Genomic DNA, 23,413 nt, shown 5'->3' with positions numbered 1-23,413 from the left:
CAACACACGCTTGTATTATTTTTTTTTTCCAAACGTATTTATTATTGTTATTATTCTGCACAACAGCGTGGTAAAGCATTTTGTTTCTTTGGTGAATTGTTAAAATTTTATAATTCTTTTAAAGAGAAATAATGTAACAAAATATATATTCAATTGAAAAAAACAGACAGATTAAAGTCTAACATACTTACAGCATCATCAGATTTTTGTACCTCCACAGACATGTTGCTTCAATTTGCAACTTTGAAATTGGATTTCATCTACCCTCTAGATTAAATCTATTTATAATGAAATTGCCCATCCTGGTTTTGTATAAATATCAATTTAAATCATTTTCTGCAGCAAGATTTTGTTAGTTTTAAAATTACTTTTTTTGCTAACTTGTTTAGAAAAAAAATGCAAGAAACTTGTCACACTGATAAAAGGTAATCCAAATAAAATCAAAGGATGAAAGGATTGCATAACTAAAAAATGTGTGAGAAAAATGCAGGGATTCTAGAGCGAAAGGGAAAACAAGATACTTAAGTGAGTAAAACAATATATTATAGATAAGCAATGGAGCATTTCTAAGTAGTGTAAATAAAGTTCATTTCCGTTTTGAACGGAAGTTGTCGTAAAGCACGAGTTTGTTTCCCGTGCGGCTGCAGGTTCCTATAACAACATTCAAGATGGCGGCCGGAGACGAGTACACTGCAGGTGAAGTTTTGAGAGGACTTGCTCGACAATTAAACTTTTTAAACGAAGACAACAAGTCGAAAAGGAAAAAGAGTCTTCAGGAGATAAAGAAGGAAACTGTAGATAAAGGACTCCCTAGCGAAGTTTTACAAGAGGTTTTCTCCGCTCTCCTCAAGCCTCTTATCAAATGTATGTCAGACTCGAACGATGCCTGTAGAGAAGCAGCGGTAGAGCTGATTACATGTTTTATTCGCTGTGCCCCCAAACCGGAAGAGCCACTGCCGTATCTCATGCCCTGTCTGGCGCAAAGGCTCGGGGATAAAGAAATTGTGGAACCGTCAGAGGAGCTCCGTTTGGCTGCTGTGGAGATGCTGACCCTGACCGTGGAGGTGTGCGGTAAACACTTAGCTCCTTATCTGACCGACATGATCAACATCCTGCAGAGAACCATCGTAGATCCTTTCCCGGATGTCAGAAGAGAAAGCTGCAAATGCACAGTGAAGTTTGCAAACAGTATCCCAGGTAATCGAACGTACTCAAGCACGGAAACATAAAAATAACCTGCCCTTGTGGCATGTCCACAAAGACACTCAGACAACACAACCATTGCCATACAGTGGACCCCCAATTCTTCTTCCCCAGGTTGTCGTGAAGAGTCGAAAAAACAAAGTAATGCCACAATGTTATGTTCTTGACAAAATACTGTTTATCAAACACCAGAGACTCCTGTGTTTGGATTCCCCAGAGGAACCACATGTCCCTAATGGTATCTCCAGTGTGGCAGCCCAGTCGGTTGCACACAGTCCCTAATGGTACCTCCAGTGTGGCAGCCCAGTCGGTTGCAAAGACTCACTGTATTTCCCAATTGTGGGACGAATAAGAGACTTAGTTGATATTATTATTGTTAAAATTACTATAATTATTTAAATAAGTATGAATCTGCTCATTATTGTCTCATTTGAATTCAATATCCTTCTCTGCAGAGCATTTTCACATGCAAGCAGAGAGTCTGATCAGGCCACTTATGCAGACGATAGCTCACCAGCGCTACAAAGTACGAGTGGCTGTCATTGAAGCAACCGGAGAAGTCATCCAGCACAGCAGCGGGAAGAACGTGGATGATGTTCTCTCTCACATGGCACAAAGACTGTTCGACGACTCACCACAGGTTCAGATTTACAAATATTGAATGTGTGCTTCTCTAATCCTGCCCAATGAGTCACATCTATTTGCAATTAAATCCAACATTGAGCCATTAAATTACTGCTTGATTGATACTTGAAGGTGAGAAAAGCGGTGACTGCAGTAGTTGGTGGTTGGCTACTTCGCATGAGAGACAGATACTCGTATTTCAACAAACTTATCCCTCTTCTCCTGAGCAACATCAGTGACGACATCCCCGAAATAAGGTATGGGCCAAGATATTTACTGTACATACATCCCTCTTGAGTTATGGTCTTTACTCCCAGTCATTTATAATTTTTCTGGCTCATGTTCAGGACTGAGGTCAACTAAATATTTGTATGGCTTGTGATTGCTCCCTCCTCCTGTAGACTTCTGGCAGCTGATTTATGGAGACAAGTGGGTGAACAGTGGGAGAAGGAAAATGAGGAGGACATCAAGGACAAGATGGACTTCCTTCTCAGCTCACCTCCTTTCTATCCTGCAGGAGGTCAGTCATAATTGGCAAAACAGCAACTAATTTCCTTATTTTATCAATTTATATCTGATTATTATATTATATATTATATATATAATATATTATTTGTTTATATATTAAAGACATAATTTATATCCCTGATTGTTTATTGTTTATTGTAATAAATATAAACAAAAGGTTAATTTTGAGTGGATAATTTATTTAGTTCCTATCAATTATAATTTGTTGAAAAAAATGACAAGAATGACTAATACTTATTTAAGAGTATCTTCTTAAATTGAGCATCTCACCTGAATCTCACCGGAATATCAGAGCAGTTAATGACTGTTATAATCCCATGCATTTACAGTTACAGTCTTACTGTACATCCCAGAAAGAGAGCTAAGTAAAAGCGGATTCTGGTTAAACAGATTACATCTGTCTTTTTACGATCAGTTGTCCACAAAGTTGTGAAGACATCAAAACAATGATACGTCTGTGTGATGCAGAGATGAGACTGTCCTGACAGCTCTGATGTTTACCTGAGCAATTAAACCTGCATATCCTTATGATCCACCTTAAGCTCTGATCATTAGTTCAGCGTCTTGTCAGGTGATCCTAATGGCTCCTTAAGCAAGAGCGTCTATTATATCATATTCAAAGTTTGGAGGGCCTGAATTCCAGTTTTACTACTGGAATAAAAATTCCAGGTGTATCCGCTTCACCCCTCTCTTCCTCTGGAAAAATATAATGCCACCACCAGACAGCAGAAGACTGCAAATGTAAATTATCAATACAGACGTCACTATGTACACAGCAGTGCATTAAATCATCCTTTTCACTGGAGCTGTCTAAGGTTATTACACACAGTAAAAGCAGTGATGCTTTGTCTGACAGTGTACTTCTCAAGACAGGCACTGGCTTAGAAAGATAGGTGGCCTGAGGGCTGAGACTGAGATCTGGCCACATGGTCACAGTGCTTAATCTGTGTTTTTTTGGGGTCTGGGGTTCTTTTAATTTTCCCGTTAAAATATTTTTAACAAGTTTGGTGCATGTAAGCTGTGCCCAGGGAATAGGGCCACAGGAAGCAGTTATTTGTCCCCTCCTCTTTGTCTTTTTTTTTTAGCAGTTATAAATCTGCTCGGCCTCTCAGTGTGAAGAGGTCAGTGTCAGGCAGTCAGAGACAACCAAAAAGGAGCTTGTTTTGTCTTGTCCCAGTCTCATTTTTCTGATTTATCGCTGTATTCCGTTCCTTTAACCCCTCTTGATAAGTGTGTCTTTTAAGAAAGGGGAAAAGAAACCTGGAAAGTAAAAGAGCACAGAGTAAAAGAGAGTTCATGAAAGATTTTAAATCAAGGGTCAAAATGTCTTACTTGCACAGTGCACAGAGTGAATTGTATTAGTAAATAAACTAATGAAATTAGGACTAGGATTAGATAGAAGATTATAAAGTTGGACCAGAGTCAACCGATGTTTTAAGAACTTATAATACTTAATACTGTAATACTTACTCTCTTCCAGTGGAGCGTCCAGGGCTGGGCTGCAGGGAGCTGGTGGTAAGAAATCTGACCAGTCTGGTGCCGGCAATCAGCAATGATGTAACCGACTGGCTGGTAGCCACGAGGGTCAGGGCATCACAGTTGCTCTCTGTGCTGCTGCTCCACGCTGAGGACCACTGCACTCAGTACCTTCAGCCTCTGCTGGCCACAGTCTACAAGGCCTGCACTGACTCAGAGAAGGACGTGGTCAACAATGTGGGTTTGAGAAGGAACAAGGGCAAGGCTTTTTTTTTTTTCACAGTGATGAGTAAACAGCCATGTCTAAATATATTACATTTTCTGACACACAGAAAAATACATTTTATTGCCATAAAACTGTTCAGAATTAGTTTTTAAGTGAACTAGTTTGCCACACTTAGGTTAGGTTATTTTGCAGAAGTTCTTTTTTTCGTGAAGGAACATGAAAATGTAGACAAATTTTTTTTAGGAAATGTATTGACATTGTAGTGTAATGTCAAGTAATATCTTGTGTTTTTCTTCCCTCTCTCTCCCCACATCCAGTGCCTGTCTGCTGCAAAGCTGCTGGGCATGTTTGTTCCTCCATCAGTCTTTCTCAAGCTGCTGTTGGACCATGTGACATCACCCTACTCTTCCTCCCACCCCTGGTGCCCTCTGATGGTGTTGGCTTGGGTGCTGGACGGCTGCCCCCAACCCCTCCTAAAACCACATCTTGAGCAGATCGCCAGCACACTGGCCCAGCCCGATGTCTGCCAGGAATATCAGCAGGTCAGCAGAGGGTTGCATGGATTTGTTTTGGGGTTGTACCGTTTTTAGATTATTATTTTTTTATTTACCTGTGAATTCATCTGTGCCAGTTTATATCATTTGCACCCAATGCCCCTTTATCATCCAGAGAATATTAGTGGATTTTAGATTTCCTGAATGGGGGGCGGGGGGCAAAATGTTTATGTTAAAACATTACATTTTGGAGGTTGCGAGGTTGTATGCCATGTCTCAATTTTCCTCTTTTCATCTGTGTGCACCTCCCCTGCCCCACCCCACCCTCCACCTTGTTCTTCGGTGATCTTGGCATCGTTTCAGGTCATTTTCCACTGTGTCTGTTTACCTTGCAGCTCTTATTCTTGGCAGTGACACTGCTGTTAGAGTGTATATTTCTTGCCTAATTTGTCACTCATTGAAATGGGTTTTATGATAAGATGGCACATGTCTTGGACAGGTTTTCAATAGCCGTACTGTACAGAGTAGGTTCAGCGAGTTCTCACTCGTTGAGCAATTCTCCAAAATGCTGACCTGGCTAAAGTTGCCGTCCAGCCTGATGCTGTTTTTTATATTTAACATTTCAAGTCTATGATCAGAACCTCCCTGTTCACACACCACTGTAAGATATGACCCCATCATGTCAAATCTCACTTGTTTTATTTAAAAAAAAACATATAAATTATTCAACATGTCTTTAATGTTCTCCAGCAAACAAGTGTCCACCCCTGGAAAAAAAATCCCACAGACTCTAAATCAGTATCGTTCCTGCTTCCTGTTCTTATATGTTTTCCTCCCAGAGTGAAAAACAGTTGCCAGGCAGGGAGCTATTTTCTGATCCCGCTGCCCTAGTGACACACCTAACCCATGACCCCACCACCTCTCACTAAAGCAAGCAAGAATTTCCTCCCTAGGATTATACTAACAAAAATCTACAAATTTCACCTGACCCCTGCGTGGTTCGTGTGACCCTTGGGAGAAGGCAGAGCAGGGAGTTGTCTTTGTCCTTTTTTATAGCCCTTTGTAAGGTCTCCGTACCGGACTGTGGTTCAGTCCCACCATTCAAACGATCTCTGAAATTTCAAAGCCCGCCTGGTCAAGGCTAGTGATAAATGGGTCGAGAAGTTGACCTCTTTCTGTTTTCTCTTGCTGCCAACCGACGGGGTCAACCAGACACAGAACTAACAGGACGGGACAGTCACATGTTGTCACACAGATGGAGGCAGACCTCTGTTTCCTCTCATCTGTTTCTCCATTTTTCTCTCTCTGTCATCCCCTCACTTTCTGTCTCAGAGGTCAGAACACAGAGGGTTTGATTTAAGCACTCGCCCCGACATAGCACCTGCAACATTCTTCGACAACAGGCAGGGTTCATGGCAGGGAGCAGGAGCACATTAGTTTGTAGCTGTAAATAGCAGCCCTGGAGACAGAAGCACCTGCATCCCGCTTTCTCTTTGTGGTGAAATGCTGACACAGACCGCTGTGCACTTACTATCTACACCGTCGTCTGCAGGCATAGAAAACCAAAAGCAAGTAATGGAAAATAATAAAAGAAAATGTGCAGTGGAATTGTATAATTTGAAACTGTTGAGATCTGAACTTTGTTTGTAAAATTCACGTGTGCCTCTGTGTTGCTGCACAAACTTTTTCATTTTTTAAATCCCACTTCATGGGAAAATGTAGTAGTGGGTCAGTCTTCGCTATCTTGAAGAATTAATTAAAAAACAGTAGCTGCTGGATTCTGAATGCAGGGAGATGATCATTATTTTAGTTTAGTGAATAACACTGATAAAAAACATAGCAAATTAGCCTAACCTGCTGCAGTCAGTAGTAACGATGTAAAAAGTAAAAGTGCACAAGCTTAATGGTATCCATCGTTACATAACTTACAATTATCCAAATGATAACTTCCAATTTATTAGACAGAGTAACTTCAGTACGCTGTCTTTGTGTGATAAGGTTTCTCAGGACAGATATTTATACCTGGTCTGAACTGGGCCTAAGGCACATCTGAGCTCTGAAAGTATGTGGATTCCACTTGAGAGTTGTGTACCAGTTTAACCAGAGGCACAGAGAGGGAAAAAAAGGTGCAGTTTGACTTGGACAAACCGAGGCCTGTTAAGAAATGAATTATAAATAATCTTCAAAGTTAACAGAGGTGCAGGGAACTGCAAGGCTCAGTGGGGACTTCTGGGAAACAACCTGAAGATTTGGAAGCTGATATATGATTCCTCAGCACGACCTGACCTCACTGACTCTTTCAAGTCCCTGTTTTCTTTTCTTTATTTTAGGAGCTGGGGAGAAACGATCTGACAAAAATAGATGTCAACTGCCGAGAACAAAATAAAAAATATTGGTTATAAATCAAAAATGATTTTGTAGCCTTGGGGTAAATGAAATAGCAGTCAATGGTAAAAAAAAAAAGGCACAGTTTTCTGAAGAACCCTTTCTATTTTTTAACGGGGTGTTTGCTTATGAATCACTTGTGCGGCGGGGGGGGGGGGGGGCTTCTTCTTAAAAAAGACGTTTCACAGAGAATTCTCCAACCACCCTCGTCTTGTCTTACACACCTTAACACCAGTGAGCATGGCTGTGTTGTGAGTTTCTATGGCTGCGCTGGAATCACAACATCTCTGACCTTGCTGTTGTTACTCTGCCCATAGAAAGCATGTTAAAAAAAACGATTTTAAGAAGTGAATCTCTCACAGCTTGATGATGTTGACCGTTGATAAGAACATCACCTTCTGGAGGGGTAATAATTTAAAACGTTTATGTTTAATTCTAGGTCACTATTATATTTTAAAAAGTAACATTATACAATTGTATAATTACAAGAAATAGAGCTTCTCAATAGATTAAAAAACTGGATAAATTAACAAAAGCGAAACAAAAACACTTCTATTATCTGCCAATAGCTGCTTAAATAAAAATGAATTATTATTTATTTTTAACTCAACGAAATCTTTATAAGTCGGCCTCTGTTAGTCGTTTTACACCAACTATAGTCAGGGTATTAAGGTGAGCTGGAACTAATTCTTGTTGATATCTAGTGATAACTGAATCACAAAGAGAGATTGACAACAACACACGAAACATCTATTCAAGGTTAAGGTTAAAAATTTCAACTTAACTTTGACCTCAATCTGCATGATTTTCCTGGTGCGAAAGTAAATTGAGTTTGACTTATCTTGCAGTTTACCTTCAGCAATGAGGTTCTTGCTGTTAAAGACAAAATCTACTTGTTACTGTTTTAGATACACAAGGTAACATAGGGCCTCTTATTGGCTGAAGCCACCTCGGGTTTGACCGACAGAAGCCCAGAGGAAGCAGTGAAGGAGCAGGAAGGCTTGGTCTCCTCTCGTGTTTTCTCTATGTGGACAAAGTTCACAGCGTCACGTTGACTCTTCTGCTGAACACGCATGAAGAGTGACAGATACACGCTGCCCAATGATTTAGTGACGGACAGATAAAACAGGGAGAAGAAAGGCAGGGGGGGCAAACTTTGACTGAGTGCAAGGGGTCGACATCACGTCTCCCGTCGCTGTTTGTTTTCTCAACGCCTTGGCAACTTCAGAACATCAGTAGCTATGAGGGGTAGTGCCTATGACATGCATGCATGTACATATGTGTGTGAGAGGCTGTGTCTGTGTGTGTAGTTGGTGTTCATCCAGTGGACAGCTCGGCACACATACATGCACACTGTAGGCCTCTGAAGCGTGCCTCGGCCACGGAAACCAGGTGTCTCACTCTGCTCCAGGTGTCCACCTAGTCATTACACTGCAGCACTTTTTCCTACTGCCTCCCTTTTTTCCCTCTTTTCTCTCCCCTTCCATCTCCGATGGTCATTTTCTGTCCATGTTAAACACATCATTGGTCTGTGTACAGTAATACGTGCACGTGCAACCACTTCCCTCCAGCTCCCGATGGTTTAAATGAGGTTTTTCCTCCATTGACGACTACTTAAACTCATTCACACGTGTGGGGAATGAACACAGCACCTATGTGTGAGTGTTTGGACTAATGTCCCTTGGACCAAATGAGGACAAGCTGTGGTTGTTCAGAGCTGCAGAAATGTTTAAGTAGCATTGAAATAAAAATCCTCGGGGAAATGTGTTAAAACACTTAACACTGGATCGAAAATGCATGTAGATGTGTCGCGTCTTTCTTCCAGCATCTGCTCAAAACTCAGGAAAGGTCAGGAAAACAGGGACATTATTACATCAGTCTTTTTAACTGAACCTTTTTAGCTTTTCTTCCTTTCCTTCTCATTGTTATGAACATCTTAATTTTAGTTAACAATTTAATTTTTTTTATTTTTAACCAGCTGTTTGGTTTGGTAATTACAGTACGCCCCCTAGTGATACACTTTTAAGTCACTGATTGGTTAGCTGAGGGTGTTAGTGTAGATTGAAGAGGTATTGCTAACAGACACACACACACACACACCAAAGTGGCCCCTCCCACCCACTCCAGAGCAGCCATAATGACAGGCCGCGAGAAAACAGGAAAAGAGGCTGTGGTCGCACTGATGGCATGGAAATGAGTCTGAACCGCAGGTCGTTGTCTAAACATGAGCTCACCACAACACTGGATGACAAGTGACAGAAATCTGACACACACTCTGTCTTAGGGATGGAAATGTGGTTCTTTTTTAACCTGGTACAGACTTGGTAGATTTGTGTTATATTTTATTTTTAATATAACATTTGTTGGAAAAAACACTAACCTTTTTTCTAAAACTAAAAGTATTTTTTAGTTTAGTTAATCAAAATGCTAGTATAATATATTTTATTTAAAAATATATATTTTTTGCAAAAGAAAAATAGACATGTGCATATTTAAAAATCCAACCATAGATCAAGGTTTTATGACAAATAAAAATTCCAAATGGCTCTAAGAAAAAAAAAGTAGTCAGTTAAGAGTAAAGGAAGCAGATATTTTTTTCTCTGGAGGAAAAGGTAAACACTTGAGTTTTTACTGCTGACACTTAATGTGAAATCACTTTTACTGAATTTAAACCAAATCTTTCTCCCAGGGATCACATCTGCTATAAAAGTGCAAAGATCTTCTTATATTGCTCCTTTCTCTCCCCTACTGTTCCAGGTTGTGTACTTGGACCAGCTGTTGGCCTGTGTGGACATTCTGCTGCGTCAGTGTGAGTCAGACTGTGGCTCAGTCAGCCTACAGCTCCTGCAGGTGCTGGTCAGTGTCCAGAGTCTGTCGACTGATGCACCGCTCAATGAGAAGGTAAAACAATACAGGTGTACAACAGGAAGACACAGCTCCATGTTCCACCCTTTTCCTTCCTCCTGCATTACCTAATTTTTAACAATTTTTTTCCCCTTCAATTTTCTTTTTTCCATCACATTTTATGAGAAAGGTAAACACGTTTTATGAAGCAGACCAGCTATTCCAGGAATGTAAGCATTTGTACAGGTTCAAAGTAGGCATGGCTAACTGTATAATTACCCACTTAGCCAGGGTATCTGAAATTGCCCCTCTAGAGTGGAACTTTAAATCTAGTCTTGGGTGAAAGGAGGCGGTGAAAGGGCGAATGAAGAGAAAGACCGACACAGACGGGAAGGTTTAAAAAAAATACATTTGGAGACATGACTTGTATTTTTCAGCAGGTGTGTCATCACTGTTGTCACGCAGTTCCCTAAAACCAATATGTATTTAAACAAGAATTCATGTTGCGGTCAGTGTCCAGTTACTGAAAGACAAACAGGAAGAGTGACAAGTGAAGGCAGCAGAGTCTGAGGGCAGCGTGTCGCCGAACTTCATGTCGCCATCGGAGGTTAATGACAGGGAGAGAATTGGGAAAGATTTGGCACTGAAAGCCAGCCAGGCACCACATGGGCCACCAGTGTATGCACGGGCTTACGTTTGCCTGCTGATGTGCACAAACGAGGTTGGGGAAGAGATGGCTTAAGGCAGAGTGGGAGGGTGAGAATGGCCTTGGGCATTCCTCGGCACGGAGGAAAAAGTCAGACTTGTTTTCCCAGAAAGGGGGCACGTCTTTCCCATCAGAGGATGGCTCAGAGTTGTCTCGCTCTCCTTTGAAGGGGCCAATTTGTGAGTCAAAAAATTTCTGTCCCTGTCTGTCCCTGAGGGACAGTGAAGGAAACTAAGATGTGCTCTATAAGTCTGTTAGCCTGCCCTAATTATTTATTTGCCTATCTCTCACTCCTGCCCTTTCCTCTTAGCTCGGGTTTATTGGGGTTCATGTGTGTTTGTTTGAGTGTGTGAGTGCGTGTGTGTGTTTTTGTCGGTTCCTGTGCCTTTGTGACATCCTGTGTTTTTGTCCATTTGTTTCTGTTGTTTTTTATGACCCTGTCATGTCCACAGTGTTGTCCTTCCCATGGTTTTCACATGCAGCTCCCATCAGGGCTCCACACTGAATTTGATAGAAATCCTAAAAATAACTACAGATTCATACAAGCCCATTTTGAGTGAGCACTGGTGTTGTGTTCATTGAGTGGTAGTCAGAGATGATAATGTTGACAAGTGGAGAAAAAACAACCTAGCTGTGAGTCATGTAGCTTTAATAATGCAGTAATGTGAAAGGGAAATAGTGTCTGTGTGGGCAGGAAATAATCTTCAAAGATCAGTGTCTAACTTGTTTTTGTGGCATAAGATTGAACAATGTCAAACATTGAAATTACAAAATGTTGTACAAGCACAGTCAACTCATGGATCTGGGCTTTTAAAACTGCCCCTTCTAATGGGTGAGAGGAGAATTACATGTTCTGTGTTTCTTAACTGTTTCCTGTAATTCTTGCTGTTTCCTTCTTTTACGTGCTTATTTCTTCTTCTTTGGTTGACTTTGTTGCACTTTTTAGGATTTAAAACAACGTAAACTGTTTATTGTTCCCTCTCTCTTTTCCTCTCCAGGCCTTGGACAGCATACATTGCTTGTGTAAGGTGCAGGGCCTGGACTCCGTGACAGATATCTACAGACAACATATGGCCCAGCTGCTGGACTGGCTGTCTGCCTCTGTCAACACCTGGTCCTGCTGCTCTCTGCCGAGACTCCAACTGCATGTCATAGTCGTCCAGTCAGGTGAGAAGTAAAGCCTGGATGTGGATTTCACATTTCTCGCTTCAAAAATAACACTACAGTAAACATCAGAAAATGAAAAAAATATCGCAGCAACAATGAGGAAGCTCAACGTGTTGTTTGGCCTCCTCGTGTTCTGGACTGTTGGGTTAGACCAGTAGTTCTTATTTATTTTCTGTCATGCGCCCCCTTGAGGACAGAAATGTTTTCACGCACCCGCCCACTCCAACTCACACCTCTGCTAATTGAAATACTATTGCAAACCTGATGACATGTATATTTTTATTAGTACAAACCACTGTATGAGTTGCTGCCACCTAGTGACTGGAGGCTTGTTAGCATTCTATTTGAGAAGTACTGGGTTAGACATTGATTGCTGTGAGTTTGGACTGCAATGGTGTATTTAGAGCGTTAATTCTTATTTCAATTGAATAATACATATTAAAATGATATTTTTTGATATTTTGACATAGCATTTATATATGCAGTGGGTCACTGCATTATAAAGATTCTTGTGATAGAAAGTTGCCACTTGACGAAATCTCTTTGATTCAACAATGATTTTTCAATTGTCCATTTTTAATCAATATGAGCTTTAAAAGACGTGAATTTGTTGCCTTCAGGGACAACTGGCCAGATGTATTTAAAGACGGAACAAGCTAATAGCCCTCAGAAAAACATTACCGCCAGCAGTCAGTTCAGTGACTTGTGTAAATCCTTGTCTGTCCATCAGCTTTGTAGTCAGTCAGCGTGTCTCTGACTGTGTGTGCGTGTCTCTGTCTCTAGTGATGGGATTTTCTTCACCTCCCTTTATACCATATAATCCTCCATCATCAGCACCAGCCTGTCTCACACTTTCATCTCCTCCACCCACCCTTAACCCGACCCCCCTTTTTTGTCCTATCTCTCTAATTGACTAGGCAGCTGGACACACAAACACAGACACACACAAACACAACAGTAATACACTCTGTTAATGTGACTATGTGAAACCTGAAGCTAATGTCTTAACCCTTTGTCTTAACCCATATTTTTGTCCCTTTGGGTCAGTGTGTGTTCACATAACAAAAAGTTATCAAACACATTCACACACACTCTCCCAGCTAACTGACCATTCCATTTTAGGTGCACTCACTAATCCCTGTGCAGGTCACGACATCAAACAACTCTCCAGCCACTCGCTCTTGACCTTACCCTGGATCAAGGCCACTTTGAAGCTCAGGGTGTGTGTGTGTGTGAGAGAGAGAGTATTGACTCTATCTCCTCAGGTCTTAACATGACATCTTTTGACTGTTAACACAATCCAAGGTCTAAAGCCTTGTCAGTAAAACAGTTGGTATGCGGTCCTTTTCATTTTTAATGTGTGAATATTTCCAGGAAGTTGTCTGTGTGCAGAACAGTCGTCAGCTGCTAATTTGACAAACCCAGAGTCGGCAGTTTTGCCCACTCATCAGCTCTTCACGCACTCCGTCTGTGTTTGCCTGGGACAGGAACAATTACTCGTCCCTCACATCCTCTCGTCTGTCTTTTGTTCTGCAGCTGGTGTGAGAAGGTCTCATCGTTTTGTCCTTAAACTGCCACAGTCTGTGATTTGTCTGTGTTTGTGGTGGCTCTCTGTGGCTCCCCGTTCAAGGACAGGATACACACTGACAGTCATGCCTTGTCACTGGAGTCGCTGTGACGGTCACTGGAATTAGTGACCTGTCCTGTCACGTCCATGGGACAATCTTCAGACCTTCAGAGGTCGCCGCCAGATTAAGTGACACACCCTTTGTTTCACACATTCCCACTGGATGATCCTTCACTTCTTCTTCTGTGTCTTTATCTCACTTTGTTTTCCTCTATCTCTTTATGTCCACCAACGCGGGGCAGCTGCAGGATTTCCTCTGTCTCCTCTTACGTCTGTACAATTGAGTCCAAACAGGGCACGGACACTTATCGCCCCTGACACACACAGACACACACACACGTACAGACAGACAGATTGTTAAATATAGCTCTGTAAACATGTAGTCAGACTGTAGGTGGACGTCTGTGTGTGAGGGCATCATTGTAGGTGGGAATGGTTGCACAGTGAGTTTTTCATTTTCCTGTAATAAACACGAACACGTCTTGTCACACAGAGGCCTGTTTGTGTGTCATTTCCTGTGAGTCGTGTGTCACCGTCTCACCAGTCCACCGACGTCTGAAAAAGACAAGTCCTCTGGTCAGCGCTCAACACGGAATAGATCCTAAATTTGTGAGCACTGACAAAGAGAGTAGGAATTAAGATAATGAGAAGCATCCTCTGTCTGAAACAGACACGGCTCACTTTGTAATTGTTGGTATTCAGTGGTTGGACTGAAACTGTCTGGTAACAGATTGAATTAAAGTCAAATGACAGTTGATTTGGGCAGTAATACTATAGCATCAATGTCTGTCTGTGTGTGTGTGTGTGTCTGTTTTTACAGGTCCAGTGATTGGTGAGTTTCTGCACCAGCTGATGCCCCTGCTGCAGACCTGCCTCCAACCAGACAGGGAACCTGAAATGAGGCTGAGCACCTTCACAATGCTGGCAAAGCTGCTCGTGGATGCAGGCAACACACTGGATTCACAGGGGTGAGGGTTAGATACACACACACACACACACACACACACACACGTTATCACACAGACACACACAGGCTTCAAGTGATTTTACAACACGATGCTGTAAATACTTCACTCAGTAACAAAACTCCCAAAAATGTCTTCCCTTTAATCACTGCTTTCCATTTAATTTTTGCTGATGTAATTCTTTCATTTTAACCTGCAAATTATCAGGTGTCAAGGGAGCGTGGCTATAATGACAGACCAGGTCTGTATAGTTGCCATTTACTCAGGTAGTCAATGAAAGACTTACAGCCTACTGTGATATAATTATTGGTAGTACACACGTGGTCCTAATGTTTTTCCCCCATGAGTTTTTTATAGATAAAATAAAACTTCCTGTCAGTGTGAGTGAATCTCCACGGCCATGTTGATCAGCTGTGATCAGCTGACTCTAATGACTGAACAACACAAATCACAGTTCATTCTTACTATGAGCTATAAATTACTATGAATTCTTACAATCTCCGGTGGTCCACACTGACCCGCCTCCACCCACCAGGTTCCCCTCTGATTCCTCAGCTGTGCAGTTTTCTGCCCAGGTTCACAGCTGTAATCTGAGGGAATGCATTAGGACAGAGGCCCATCCTGGGGCCTGCGTGACGACGGCAGCTGCTGCTGTCTGTCACAAAGACAAACCTCGTCCAAAGCGTTGCCACGGTTACATCACTGCAGCATGTCACTTAACCCCACAGCCAACAAGTCAGTAAGGGTTACTAGATGTTTCCACCGGATAATACAATACTACATGGCTGCTGGGTTCTTATCCCTGGACTGTTTTTGCATAAACAACAGAAAATGTCTTTGAGCTCAAATGCAATACCACCTTTGGCAGTGAGAGTGAAATTAGAACTTTTGCTTTTTCATCAGACTCCCAATAATTTTGCCCATAAATGTTCTTTAATAGACAAAAGAACTCTGTGTCTCTCCCCCTCACTGACAACATGACCACCTGTGTTGCTGCATCTCCTGTGATCCCAGGACTGTCAGGGCAAAGACATCGTGTTACACCTTCAAAAGATTACCAGCTAATGCTGAACTTACACAATGTGGTTTTTCTGTCATTTACCATAATGTTTCCATTCATATGCATCTGATCCCTTCATTCATGATATGCAGCCTCATCTCTCAGCAGTCCTCAGCCCACACACACACACGCGCACATGCTGTGTCATCAAGAGGACAATTATAGTCGTAGAGAAAAACCTCGGCCTTTGTTCTGCAACCAAAATGACATAATGACAGCTCCACTGCAGGGTGAGCAGAAAGGGAAAGTAGGCCTGTGTTTCTGTGCCTTTCATTCACATGCTCACATAATGTTTTTGTTTCATGTGGAATCCCGTGCTCTGATTAAAAAGTAGGAAATGAAATGTAAGTAGAAGGTGTAAGATATGAAAGTTCATACTTTTTATTCCCCATATGTGGCAGACCACAATCACGTGCCACTTACAAAATAAGATAAAAGTCTGTGCTTTTCTGTGCATGTGTGAACAGCACGATGCATCTTTAGTCTTCAGTCTTAAATTTAGCCTTTAAAAACATGAAACAAGAAGAAAAAAAGAGCAGCGGGGGAACATATTCTCTCTTTCTTCCAAATGTGGTTTGGACTTTCTCAGGAATTTCTGAGGATCCAGGCTTATTATTCTCTAGTCACAAAATAAAAGATCAGATCCAATATTTGTAAAAATATTAGTTTGATTTATTATTGATTGATTGATTTAAATTATTTACAAAAAGAGGATTCAATCAGTTTATGAAAATAAAATATTACAATAATATATACAAAATTCTTAAATATATAATAGGGTTTGTACAGGTTTGTACATATGCATAAGCTAAATGGTAGCTTATAATAACCAAAGATCAGTTGCTGAAAGTTAAAGTAAAATGTACAGTTTGTACGTATAGAGATGCAGTTTATATACAATATATGTATATAAATACCGTATATATATACATATATATAAAGTTACAAATTAGATACATAGGAACGTTGATAAAAGTTTGTAATTGTTCATAATTAATCATATATATATGATATATTATAATTATTTATATCATTTTGTCATTTTATCACCTGAACAGATGGAATCACTTATATTGTCATATTATTATGAAGATTTTCTTATGTGGGAGTTACAGAAGAAAACTTTTTTCCCATGAAATGATTAGTCAACATTCTTGTGTGTGTGTGTGTGTGTGTGTGTGTCAAGGTAAAACCCTTGCCTTATTGTCCTTGGAAATCTTCCCTGTAATGTGGAACTCTGTCTTTCCATCATCTGGCGTCATTCACCAGCAGCTTTCAACACTTGTCAAGATGGAGAAACCGAACTAAGTGTACACCAGCCAGTCCTTCAGCTGCTTTAGTGTCACGCTTTCGCCCCCTGCTGGCCTTATACTTTCCAGCACACCCCATTAAACATATGACAAGTTTATTATGACACCAGCTGAGCAGCCAGAGGTTAGAGGCAGCTTCCAGATCTCGTGTGAGGACAAAGAAATTCAAGAGTTGTGCAAGGTTTTTTTATTTGGGTAGTTATGGAGAGGATGTCACAGGACCTACGCCAGCATGGAAAACAGAGAAGGTTCTGGAGAAGGGACTGGAGAGCACCCAGATGTTGTAGTCCCCTCCTCCAACTCCCCCGCCCCCCTACCATCCCATCTGCCTTTGAAAAAGTGTGGGAAAATAACTGCAGCACAGGCGTTGTGTTACATTTTCTTATGACTTGAAGACCCACTGTCCAACAGCGAACTTCAGCCAACGTACTCTACAACGTGAATGTGTTTCTCTGCGGCTGATGTGTATCTCTGTATCATTTGACCCTCTGTCTTCTCTTAGGCGTTTTTGTGACGAGGCTGAGAAGTTCCTGTGCGATGTCCTGCTTCCTAATCTAGTGTGGCGGGCGGGGAGAACCGCTGGTGCCATCAGAACTTCAGCCCTCAGCTGTCTCCTGGCTCTGCTGCACGGAGGGGCCATCACACCTGATCTGGTAACAGAGTCACACCATTATACTTTATCACACGACTCTCAAGACCTCGGGCATGGACCCGACCCTGAATATGGCCTTGTTGCTGCCATGAATGGTCTGAAAACAAATAAAGAGCAGAGAAAAATAACGATAACATTTATGATGTCTGAGCATAAATTTGGGCAGGTGTATACATTTACTATATCCTCGTTATTGTAGCAAATACAGGGAGTTATTCTTAACAACACATTTGATTTGTTTCACAGGGATCCTGGGTAGTTTTAAAATAAATTAAATTCAAACCTGGTTTTTAGACCTGTCCCTGGAACCTGTCACGGGTGGGAGGAAAACGAGTGTGGATGTTAAATCATGCCCTGCGCCCTGGCTGAACATGTCCAACAGCCTCGCCTTCTGCAGTTTAATATATGAAGTGAATGTACACACCTGCCTAATACTTTTGCACAGTTATATGTATTTTCAAATAACAAGTGAATTGGGGAATCCCAGACTGTGTTTCCACCTGTGAAAAGGAAGGGAAGTAAACACCCAATGCAAACTTCCTCCACTTGTATGTCTCCCTGACCTCTATAGTGTTGAGCTGCCTTTTTTTATTGACTCAGCTGTAAAGGGACTGCAGCGCTGCAGCATTCCTCTGAGCCATCAGGAGTTGACATTCACTTGAAATATTCTGTTTTATCCATTTGACAACAAAACAGACGGTCCCTCTTGGTCTTTTAGAAAAATGTGTTTTGGTCCATCACTCTCTCTCTTTCTCTCGCTCTCGCTCTTGCTCTCGCTCTCCTTGGCTGCAGGAGTTGGCTGCAGCAGGTAGCAGGTGTACCAGAGGTCAAGTGCGTTCACATACCTTTGTCGCTGAGAAACAAAGCTCCCAGTATGTTGAGTTTGTGTTATACTTGTCTGTAGGAACTATCAGAGACAGGGCTGTGCACCTGCCTGTCGGAGGATATGTGCCCAGTTACAGCAAGTATGCTCAAACATCTGGCCCGTGTTTGCCCTCGCGTGCGCTGAGTGACCAGTTAAAACCAGCTTTCAGCCCCCGCCCCACCCCATTTACACTTGCATGTCTATGACTGCATGGCTAAGCCAGTGGCTAAGGAACAGTGGGATTTTGGTTGTTGCTGTGCAAAGTTTGGTATGTGGTTAATTTTTTTTAATTTTTACAGACCCTTCATTGGAAGCTGTCCTTGTAGAATTTAGGCTATAGAAGATACAAAATAAACAGCATGTATTGGCAACTTTGACAGCAGAAAGTTTTGAATGTGTTTTCACAGATTATTTGAACACATTGTTTCCTCGCTGGTCCCTGTGAAAACAATTATCAACTCTAGTTACACTTGGCATCCTCAGAGCAGCAGTGATAAAATGTCTGGTCACCACTCTGCCAAAACGACCCCTGCTCATTCTCTCCTTGTCTCCGTGTAGCCCTTCTGTACCCTGTCTTTTCATTCCTCCATGACATGTGTGGGGTTTTAAAGACAAACAGACCGGGGGAGAAGGAGGGGTGACAGAGGTTTTTACCATCACCTGTTGGCCTATCACTGCTGGCTGTTAGCCCTTCGTGTCGTAATTGTCCGTTTCCTCTGTGTAATGAGTGAAATAACATTCATCCTCACTGGGCTTCTGCAGCATGGGCTCGGTGCCCGTGTTTCTGTACACAGGGAACCAGACCTGTTGTCCATCTGCCATGCTTCAGGTGATATTTCACTTCAGGCTGAAACGAAACTCCAGTTCACACAAATATTTGAGGGACAACATGTAAAAGTTATCTTGTTGAAGTTTGTGTAGTCCTGTGGGTTTTACTGTTGTGAACTGAGGTGTGTAAATTAATGGGAAGCACACATTTTGAGAGGGTTGTGGAAAAATCATAGATGCGGAACTTGGGAGCAACCAAGTGCTGAAGCACAAAACATCTCAAAGAAGAATGGTTTATCTCATGTATGACGTGAGATATTAATAATGTCAAGTATTTAAGTTCAGGAAAATGAATCAGGTTCATTAACACCAGTAAATAATATAAATCTGGAAAAGCTAACTTTATTTATACTAACTATAAATGTAGCTTTGGCAGAATTTCATGTAATAAAATATATTTATAGTTTTATTTATTACAGGGGTGTGGAGTCTGTGGTGTCTGAGCCACATGTGGCTCTTTAGCATCTTTGTGATGGCCCTCTGCAATGGAACAGATGTAGCCTGACCGTGATACACTAGACCAGTGTTATTAGCAGAAAAGAAGGGACTGTGATATTTTACAAAAATTACATTTTACATGTGACACTAAAGTAAACTAAGCTAAAAGTAAAACAAAATTATGTTACTGATGTCTTAACTCAAGGTCAGGTGTGCTGTTTCTATGTGCAGCATATGTTGTTGACCCCCAGTCACTGTTTGTGACTGCAGTGAGTGTTTTAATACAAAATATTCACTGATGTTGTGTTCGAATTGGATCATTACCTCATGTAGAAACCTGGGTTTGGTTTATCCAGGGGTACAAGTCAAACTCGTTTTTTTTTCTGTTTTGTTTTCAGCTGCTGAGTCTTGAGGAGAAGCTCAGACCAACGCTGTTGTCGTCCCTGGAAGAACACTCTCAGATGAGCAGGCTGTTTGCTTGTCGCTCTTTGTCTACAGTGCTGAGACTCATAGGAAACAGACTGCACTGCGAGGCCTTCAACAAGATCTACCCTGGTAAATGATAAACAAATACGGTTAAAGACCACAATGTTTTCTTTAGTTCTTATACTAAACACATGCTTTCAAAACAGTCTACATAGTAAATAATTGAAGAAACAGCATAGTACACTACCCTTGTTTGTTTTATTATTCGTATCCCAGACAGCCATATTGTCACCCTTACCAGGATTTTGTCAAATTCTTTCTCGTGTGTCTGTGTCTCCATGACAGAGCTACTGAAACGTCTGGACGACAGCAGCGAGGAGGTCCGTGCTGCTGCTCTGCAGGCCCTGGGACAGTGGCTGTCCAACCTGAGCAAAGACTACGACCCTGAGTTCATGGTGTCTCATCTGCAGCTCCTGTTCCAGCAGCTGCTTCTGCACCTGGATGACCACGAAGCCTCAGTTCAGGAAAATGTGTTCGGTAAGACTGAACACTTTGTTTGAACCAACGACTGAGGAGATGAGAACTGCGTGGTGATGGTTTTTGGATGTCCAATGGGCCAAATGCCAACACATTCCCCAGTTTGTGTAGTTCTCCTTTTTTTTGCTTCTTCCTCCTGGGGCCTGGATTCAGGTGACTCTCCAGTGAAACACAAGATCCAGATAATTCTCCTTCACATCCGTACACAGTGGTCCCAGTTAATGCCAACCACATGGGTGGGGGCCCTCACCACCTTTTCTCATCTGTCAGCATGCCCATCCCACCTAATCCCTCCGTCTTTTATCTGTCCATTTCTCCATACTCTGTAGCTTCATGCTTGTGTTTTTTGTTCATGCATCAGAGGAATGTTTGAGAGTCTCCTCCCAAAGTGTTTGACCAGGAACCTTCTGTCTCTGGACTCCCACTCTCTCCCACTCTTGTGGATGCCTGCTGTCATTGCCTCTAACCAGAGAACCAGAGAATCCCTACCTCACTACTGGATATCTGATTTTTAATTTTAGTTTTTGTTCATATTTGTTGCACTGTGTTGCAAATATAGAGTTGAATTTAAAAAGAATTATAAGTTGAAAAAATGTTTTTGTTAGTCAATTCTTTACAATTTCTACACTTTGGAATTCCAGATGATCCCACGTGGGGTCGCGAACCCAAGGTTGAAAAAAAACCTACCTCTGTCAGTCAGCTGTCGAACGATCTTCAAAGCAATAAGGAGCTTTGATATCATAAATATTTTATATTGGCTATTGAACCTGCTGTTATCTTGTCTGTGGAATGACACACAACAACCCACTATAGGAACGAACCTCAGTCACTCAGTGCATTAAGGTGAAGCAGGTGGAAATGACTGATTTTAGAGTCATTTCCTGCCTGTCTCATGCCACAGTGTGCATCTCATGCCAGTTTCTGTGTGCGTCCAAGATGACTCTAGTAACATGGCATTAGTAGTTATACTGCAAATCTGTTTTTTATTTGTCAGTAGATCCCCTTGTAAAGGAGCAAAAGCAAGAATATTTATTTGTTCTGTCTCTGGACTCACTTCAGCAACACTGAGCCTTTTGGCATTGTTGTTATGTTCATTCCCCTGTATATTTCTCTAGCAATTGAGTTAATTATTACTCCTGGCTATAAATTACTAAAGATAACATTGGCTGCCCCAAATACTAAATTTTAGCAAACCTGTGAAAAAATAAATTAAATTCTTGTAATATTTTCAGTTCGCTCATAACATAGCATTTAAACGTTAAATCAATATACTAAACAAAGACTTAGAGTGAGTTTAGAGAAATTAACAGATGATTTATTTTCACAGACAGGAAAATGTTCATTGAAATCATATGAATAACAGAGAGATTGTTTCTGCCTCATCTACAGATACAAGTAAAGACACAAAGATACAAACACAACCCTTGGGTTGTGTCCGTGGAGTCCCTCATGTGACATGAGATGAGCTCACATCCTGCTGAGTGATCGTCTGTATCTAACAGCGCCCATATCTGTCTGTGTCATCAAAGTGGAAACAATCCTCCTGAGTCTTTTTGAAGCTTTCTCTCATTTTCCCCTCCACGCTCCTTCTGCCTTTTTCTCTTTGTTGCTTTAATCGTTGATCCCATTCTTATGCTTCTTATATTTCAAACGCATATCTGCGAAGTGCCCTAATGAAGGCAGCATGTCCTGACAGCATGACGGAAAACACTGCCACCCTCCTCCTCCTCCTCCTTCTCCTCCTTCTCCTCCTATTATAATGTGGTGCTGTGCCTCTCATCATTCCCTCTGTCCACCGCCCTGATAATCCTAGCGTCTTGGCAGCTGGGCTGCTACCTGCCCAATCACACAGACGGTTGGCACAGGTATCACTCACTTCACACACAAGTCGTCATTGTTCTCCTTCTAATTCAGACTTTCACCTCCCCTTCCTGTGTCCCAGCTGAGGACAGTGTACACAAAAGCTAAAAATCCCCTCCATCCCCTTCAAGAACAAAGGCAGGTATCAGATGAAGAGTTTACATGAACAAACTCCTCCAGAGCGGCTGCGTGTCACTGCCGGAGCACCACCTTCTCTTTGTGCATCTGAAGCATTTATGCATGCGAAGCAAAACCTAGTAATTCAATATACCTGTGAAAATGAGCGGACGATGTGGGAGTGATGGTACGTTTGGAAGAGATTTGTCGCCGCCCGGTGGATAATATGGGCATTGCAGAGTAATGAGTTAAGTTCAGTGCCGCATTTTAGAACCACAGCACCACATTATAATGTGGTGCTGTGGTTCTAAAATGCGGGTTTACATTCATGGTTGTTGGGGACCTCTAAGTAGTGAGTGAGACTTTTAAAATACATTTTTGTATATAAACCATTACCATTAATTTAAAAAATCCTTTATTTGAAGTTCATTGTTAAGCTGTATATTTTTTATTATGCTTTTCAATTTCTAGCCTTTTTGTGAAACAATTTATAATGAATTATTTACTTGAAGCAGTACAGATATATTTTTATTATCAAGGATACTATTACAAAGGACATTTTAATGTATATATTTATTTCTTTATTAACTTATGTGCATAAAATCTCCAAATATGTGAGACAAATAGGAGACAAGTACAAATAGACAATGTCCATTCCCAACCAAAAATGCTTTGAACTGGTTGTATATGTATTGTATGTGTCTGAATATGTAAAATGAAGGTGGTTCTGCTGATTTACCAGAGTCATTGTGTAATTATGAGTAAACCAACTAAACTCTAAGGCAGACTCCTGACTCTTGTTTGTCTTTGTGTTTCCAGAGATCCTGAAGAAAGCAGTACAGGTTCACCCTGCTCTGCTGAAGAAGGAGGTGGAGACGGTGAGGGGCGTCCAGAGGAGTCCTGTCTACTGTGACCAACTGCTGCAGCTCATCGGCTCTCAGCCCACAGACACTATTGACCTCAGGGACCAGAATCACTTGCTCCACAAAACGGGCGACCTTCATTTGGAGGGAACAGTTTCATAAACAGAAAAACCTTTGCAAGGTCAGAGTAAAAATAAACCCTGGGTCGTAAA

General features: G+C 41.6%; 1 protein-coding gene across 2 annotated transcripts in view; it reads left to right on the top strand.

Moving 5' to 3' along the window:
• dnaaf5 (dynein axonemal assembly factor 5) overlaps window positions 1-23,406 on the top strand; it is a 23,820-nt gene extending 414 nt beyond the window's left edge. Inside the window, exons 2-14 of one of the 2 annotated variants that reach the window (XM_017040594.2) lie at window positions 648-1,197; window positions 1,659-1,843; window positions 1,960-2,084; window positions 2,229-2,347; window positions 3,836-4,068; window positions 4,375-4,599; window positions 9,694-9,837; window positions 11,485-11,653; window positions 14,101-14,248; window positions 17,118-17,268; window positions 19,797-19,953; window positions 20,170-20,361; window positions 23,158-23,406. In XM_017040594.2, coding sequence (XP_016896083.1) covers window positions 669-1,197; window positions 1,659-1,843; window positions 1,960-2,084; window positions 2,229-2,347; window positions 3,836-4,068; window positions 4,375-4,599; window positions 9,694-9,837; window positions 11,485-11,653; window positions 14,101-14,248; window positions 17,118-17,268; window positions 19,797-19,953; window positions 20,170-20,361; window positions 23,158-23,363 — 2,583 coding nt within the window. In that variant the 5' untranslated portion in view covers window positions 648-668 and the 3' untranslated portion in view covers window positions 23,364-23,406. Of the gene's footprint in view, window positions 1-515; window positions 1,198-1,658; window positions 1,844-1,959; window positions 2,085-2,228; window positions 2,348-3,835; window positions 4,069-4,374; window positions 4,600-9,693; window positions 9,838-11,484; window positions 11,654-14,100; window positions 14,249-17,117; window positions 17,269-19,796; window positions 19,954-20,169; window positions 20,362-23,157 lie in introns of those variants that run through there. The other variant, XM_025064657.1, reaches the window with a different exon arrangement.
• Window positions 23,407-23,413: the final 7 nt, after the last annotated feature.

Source organism: Cynoglossus semilaevis, chromosome 17, assembly GCF_000523025.1.
Source record: "Cynoglossus semilaevis isolate Cse_v1.0 chromosome 17, Cse_v1.0, whole genome shotgun sequence".
NCBI classification, from domain to species: Eukaryota; Metazoa; Chordata; class Actinopteri; order Pleuronectiformes; family Cynoglossidae; genus Cynoglossus; species Cynoglossus semilaevis.
Note: the sequence above shows the minus strand (reverse complement) of the source record. Positions and strands in the feature narration are given on the sequence as shown.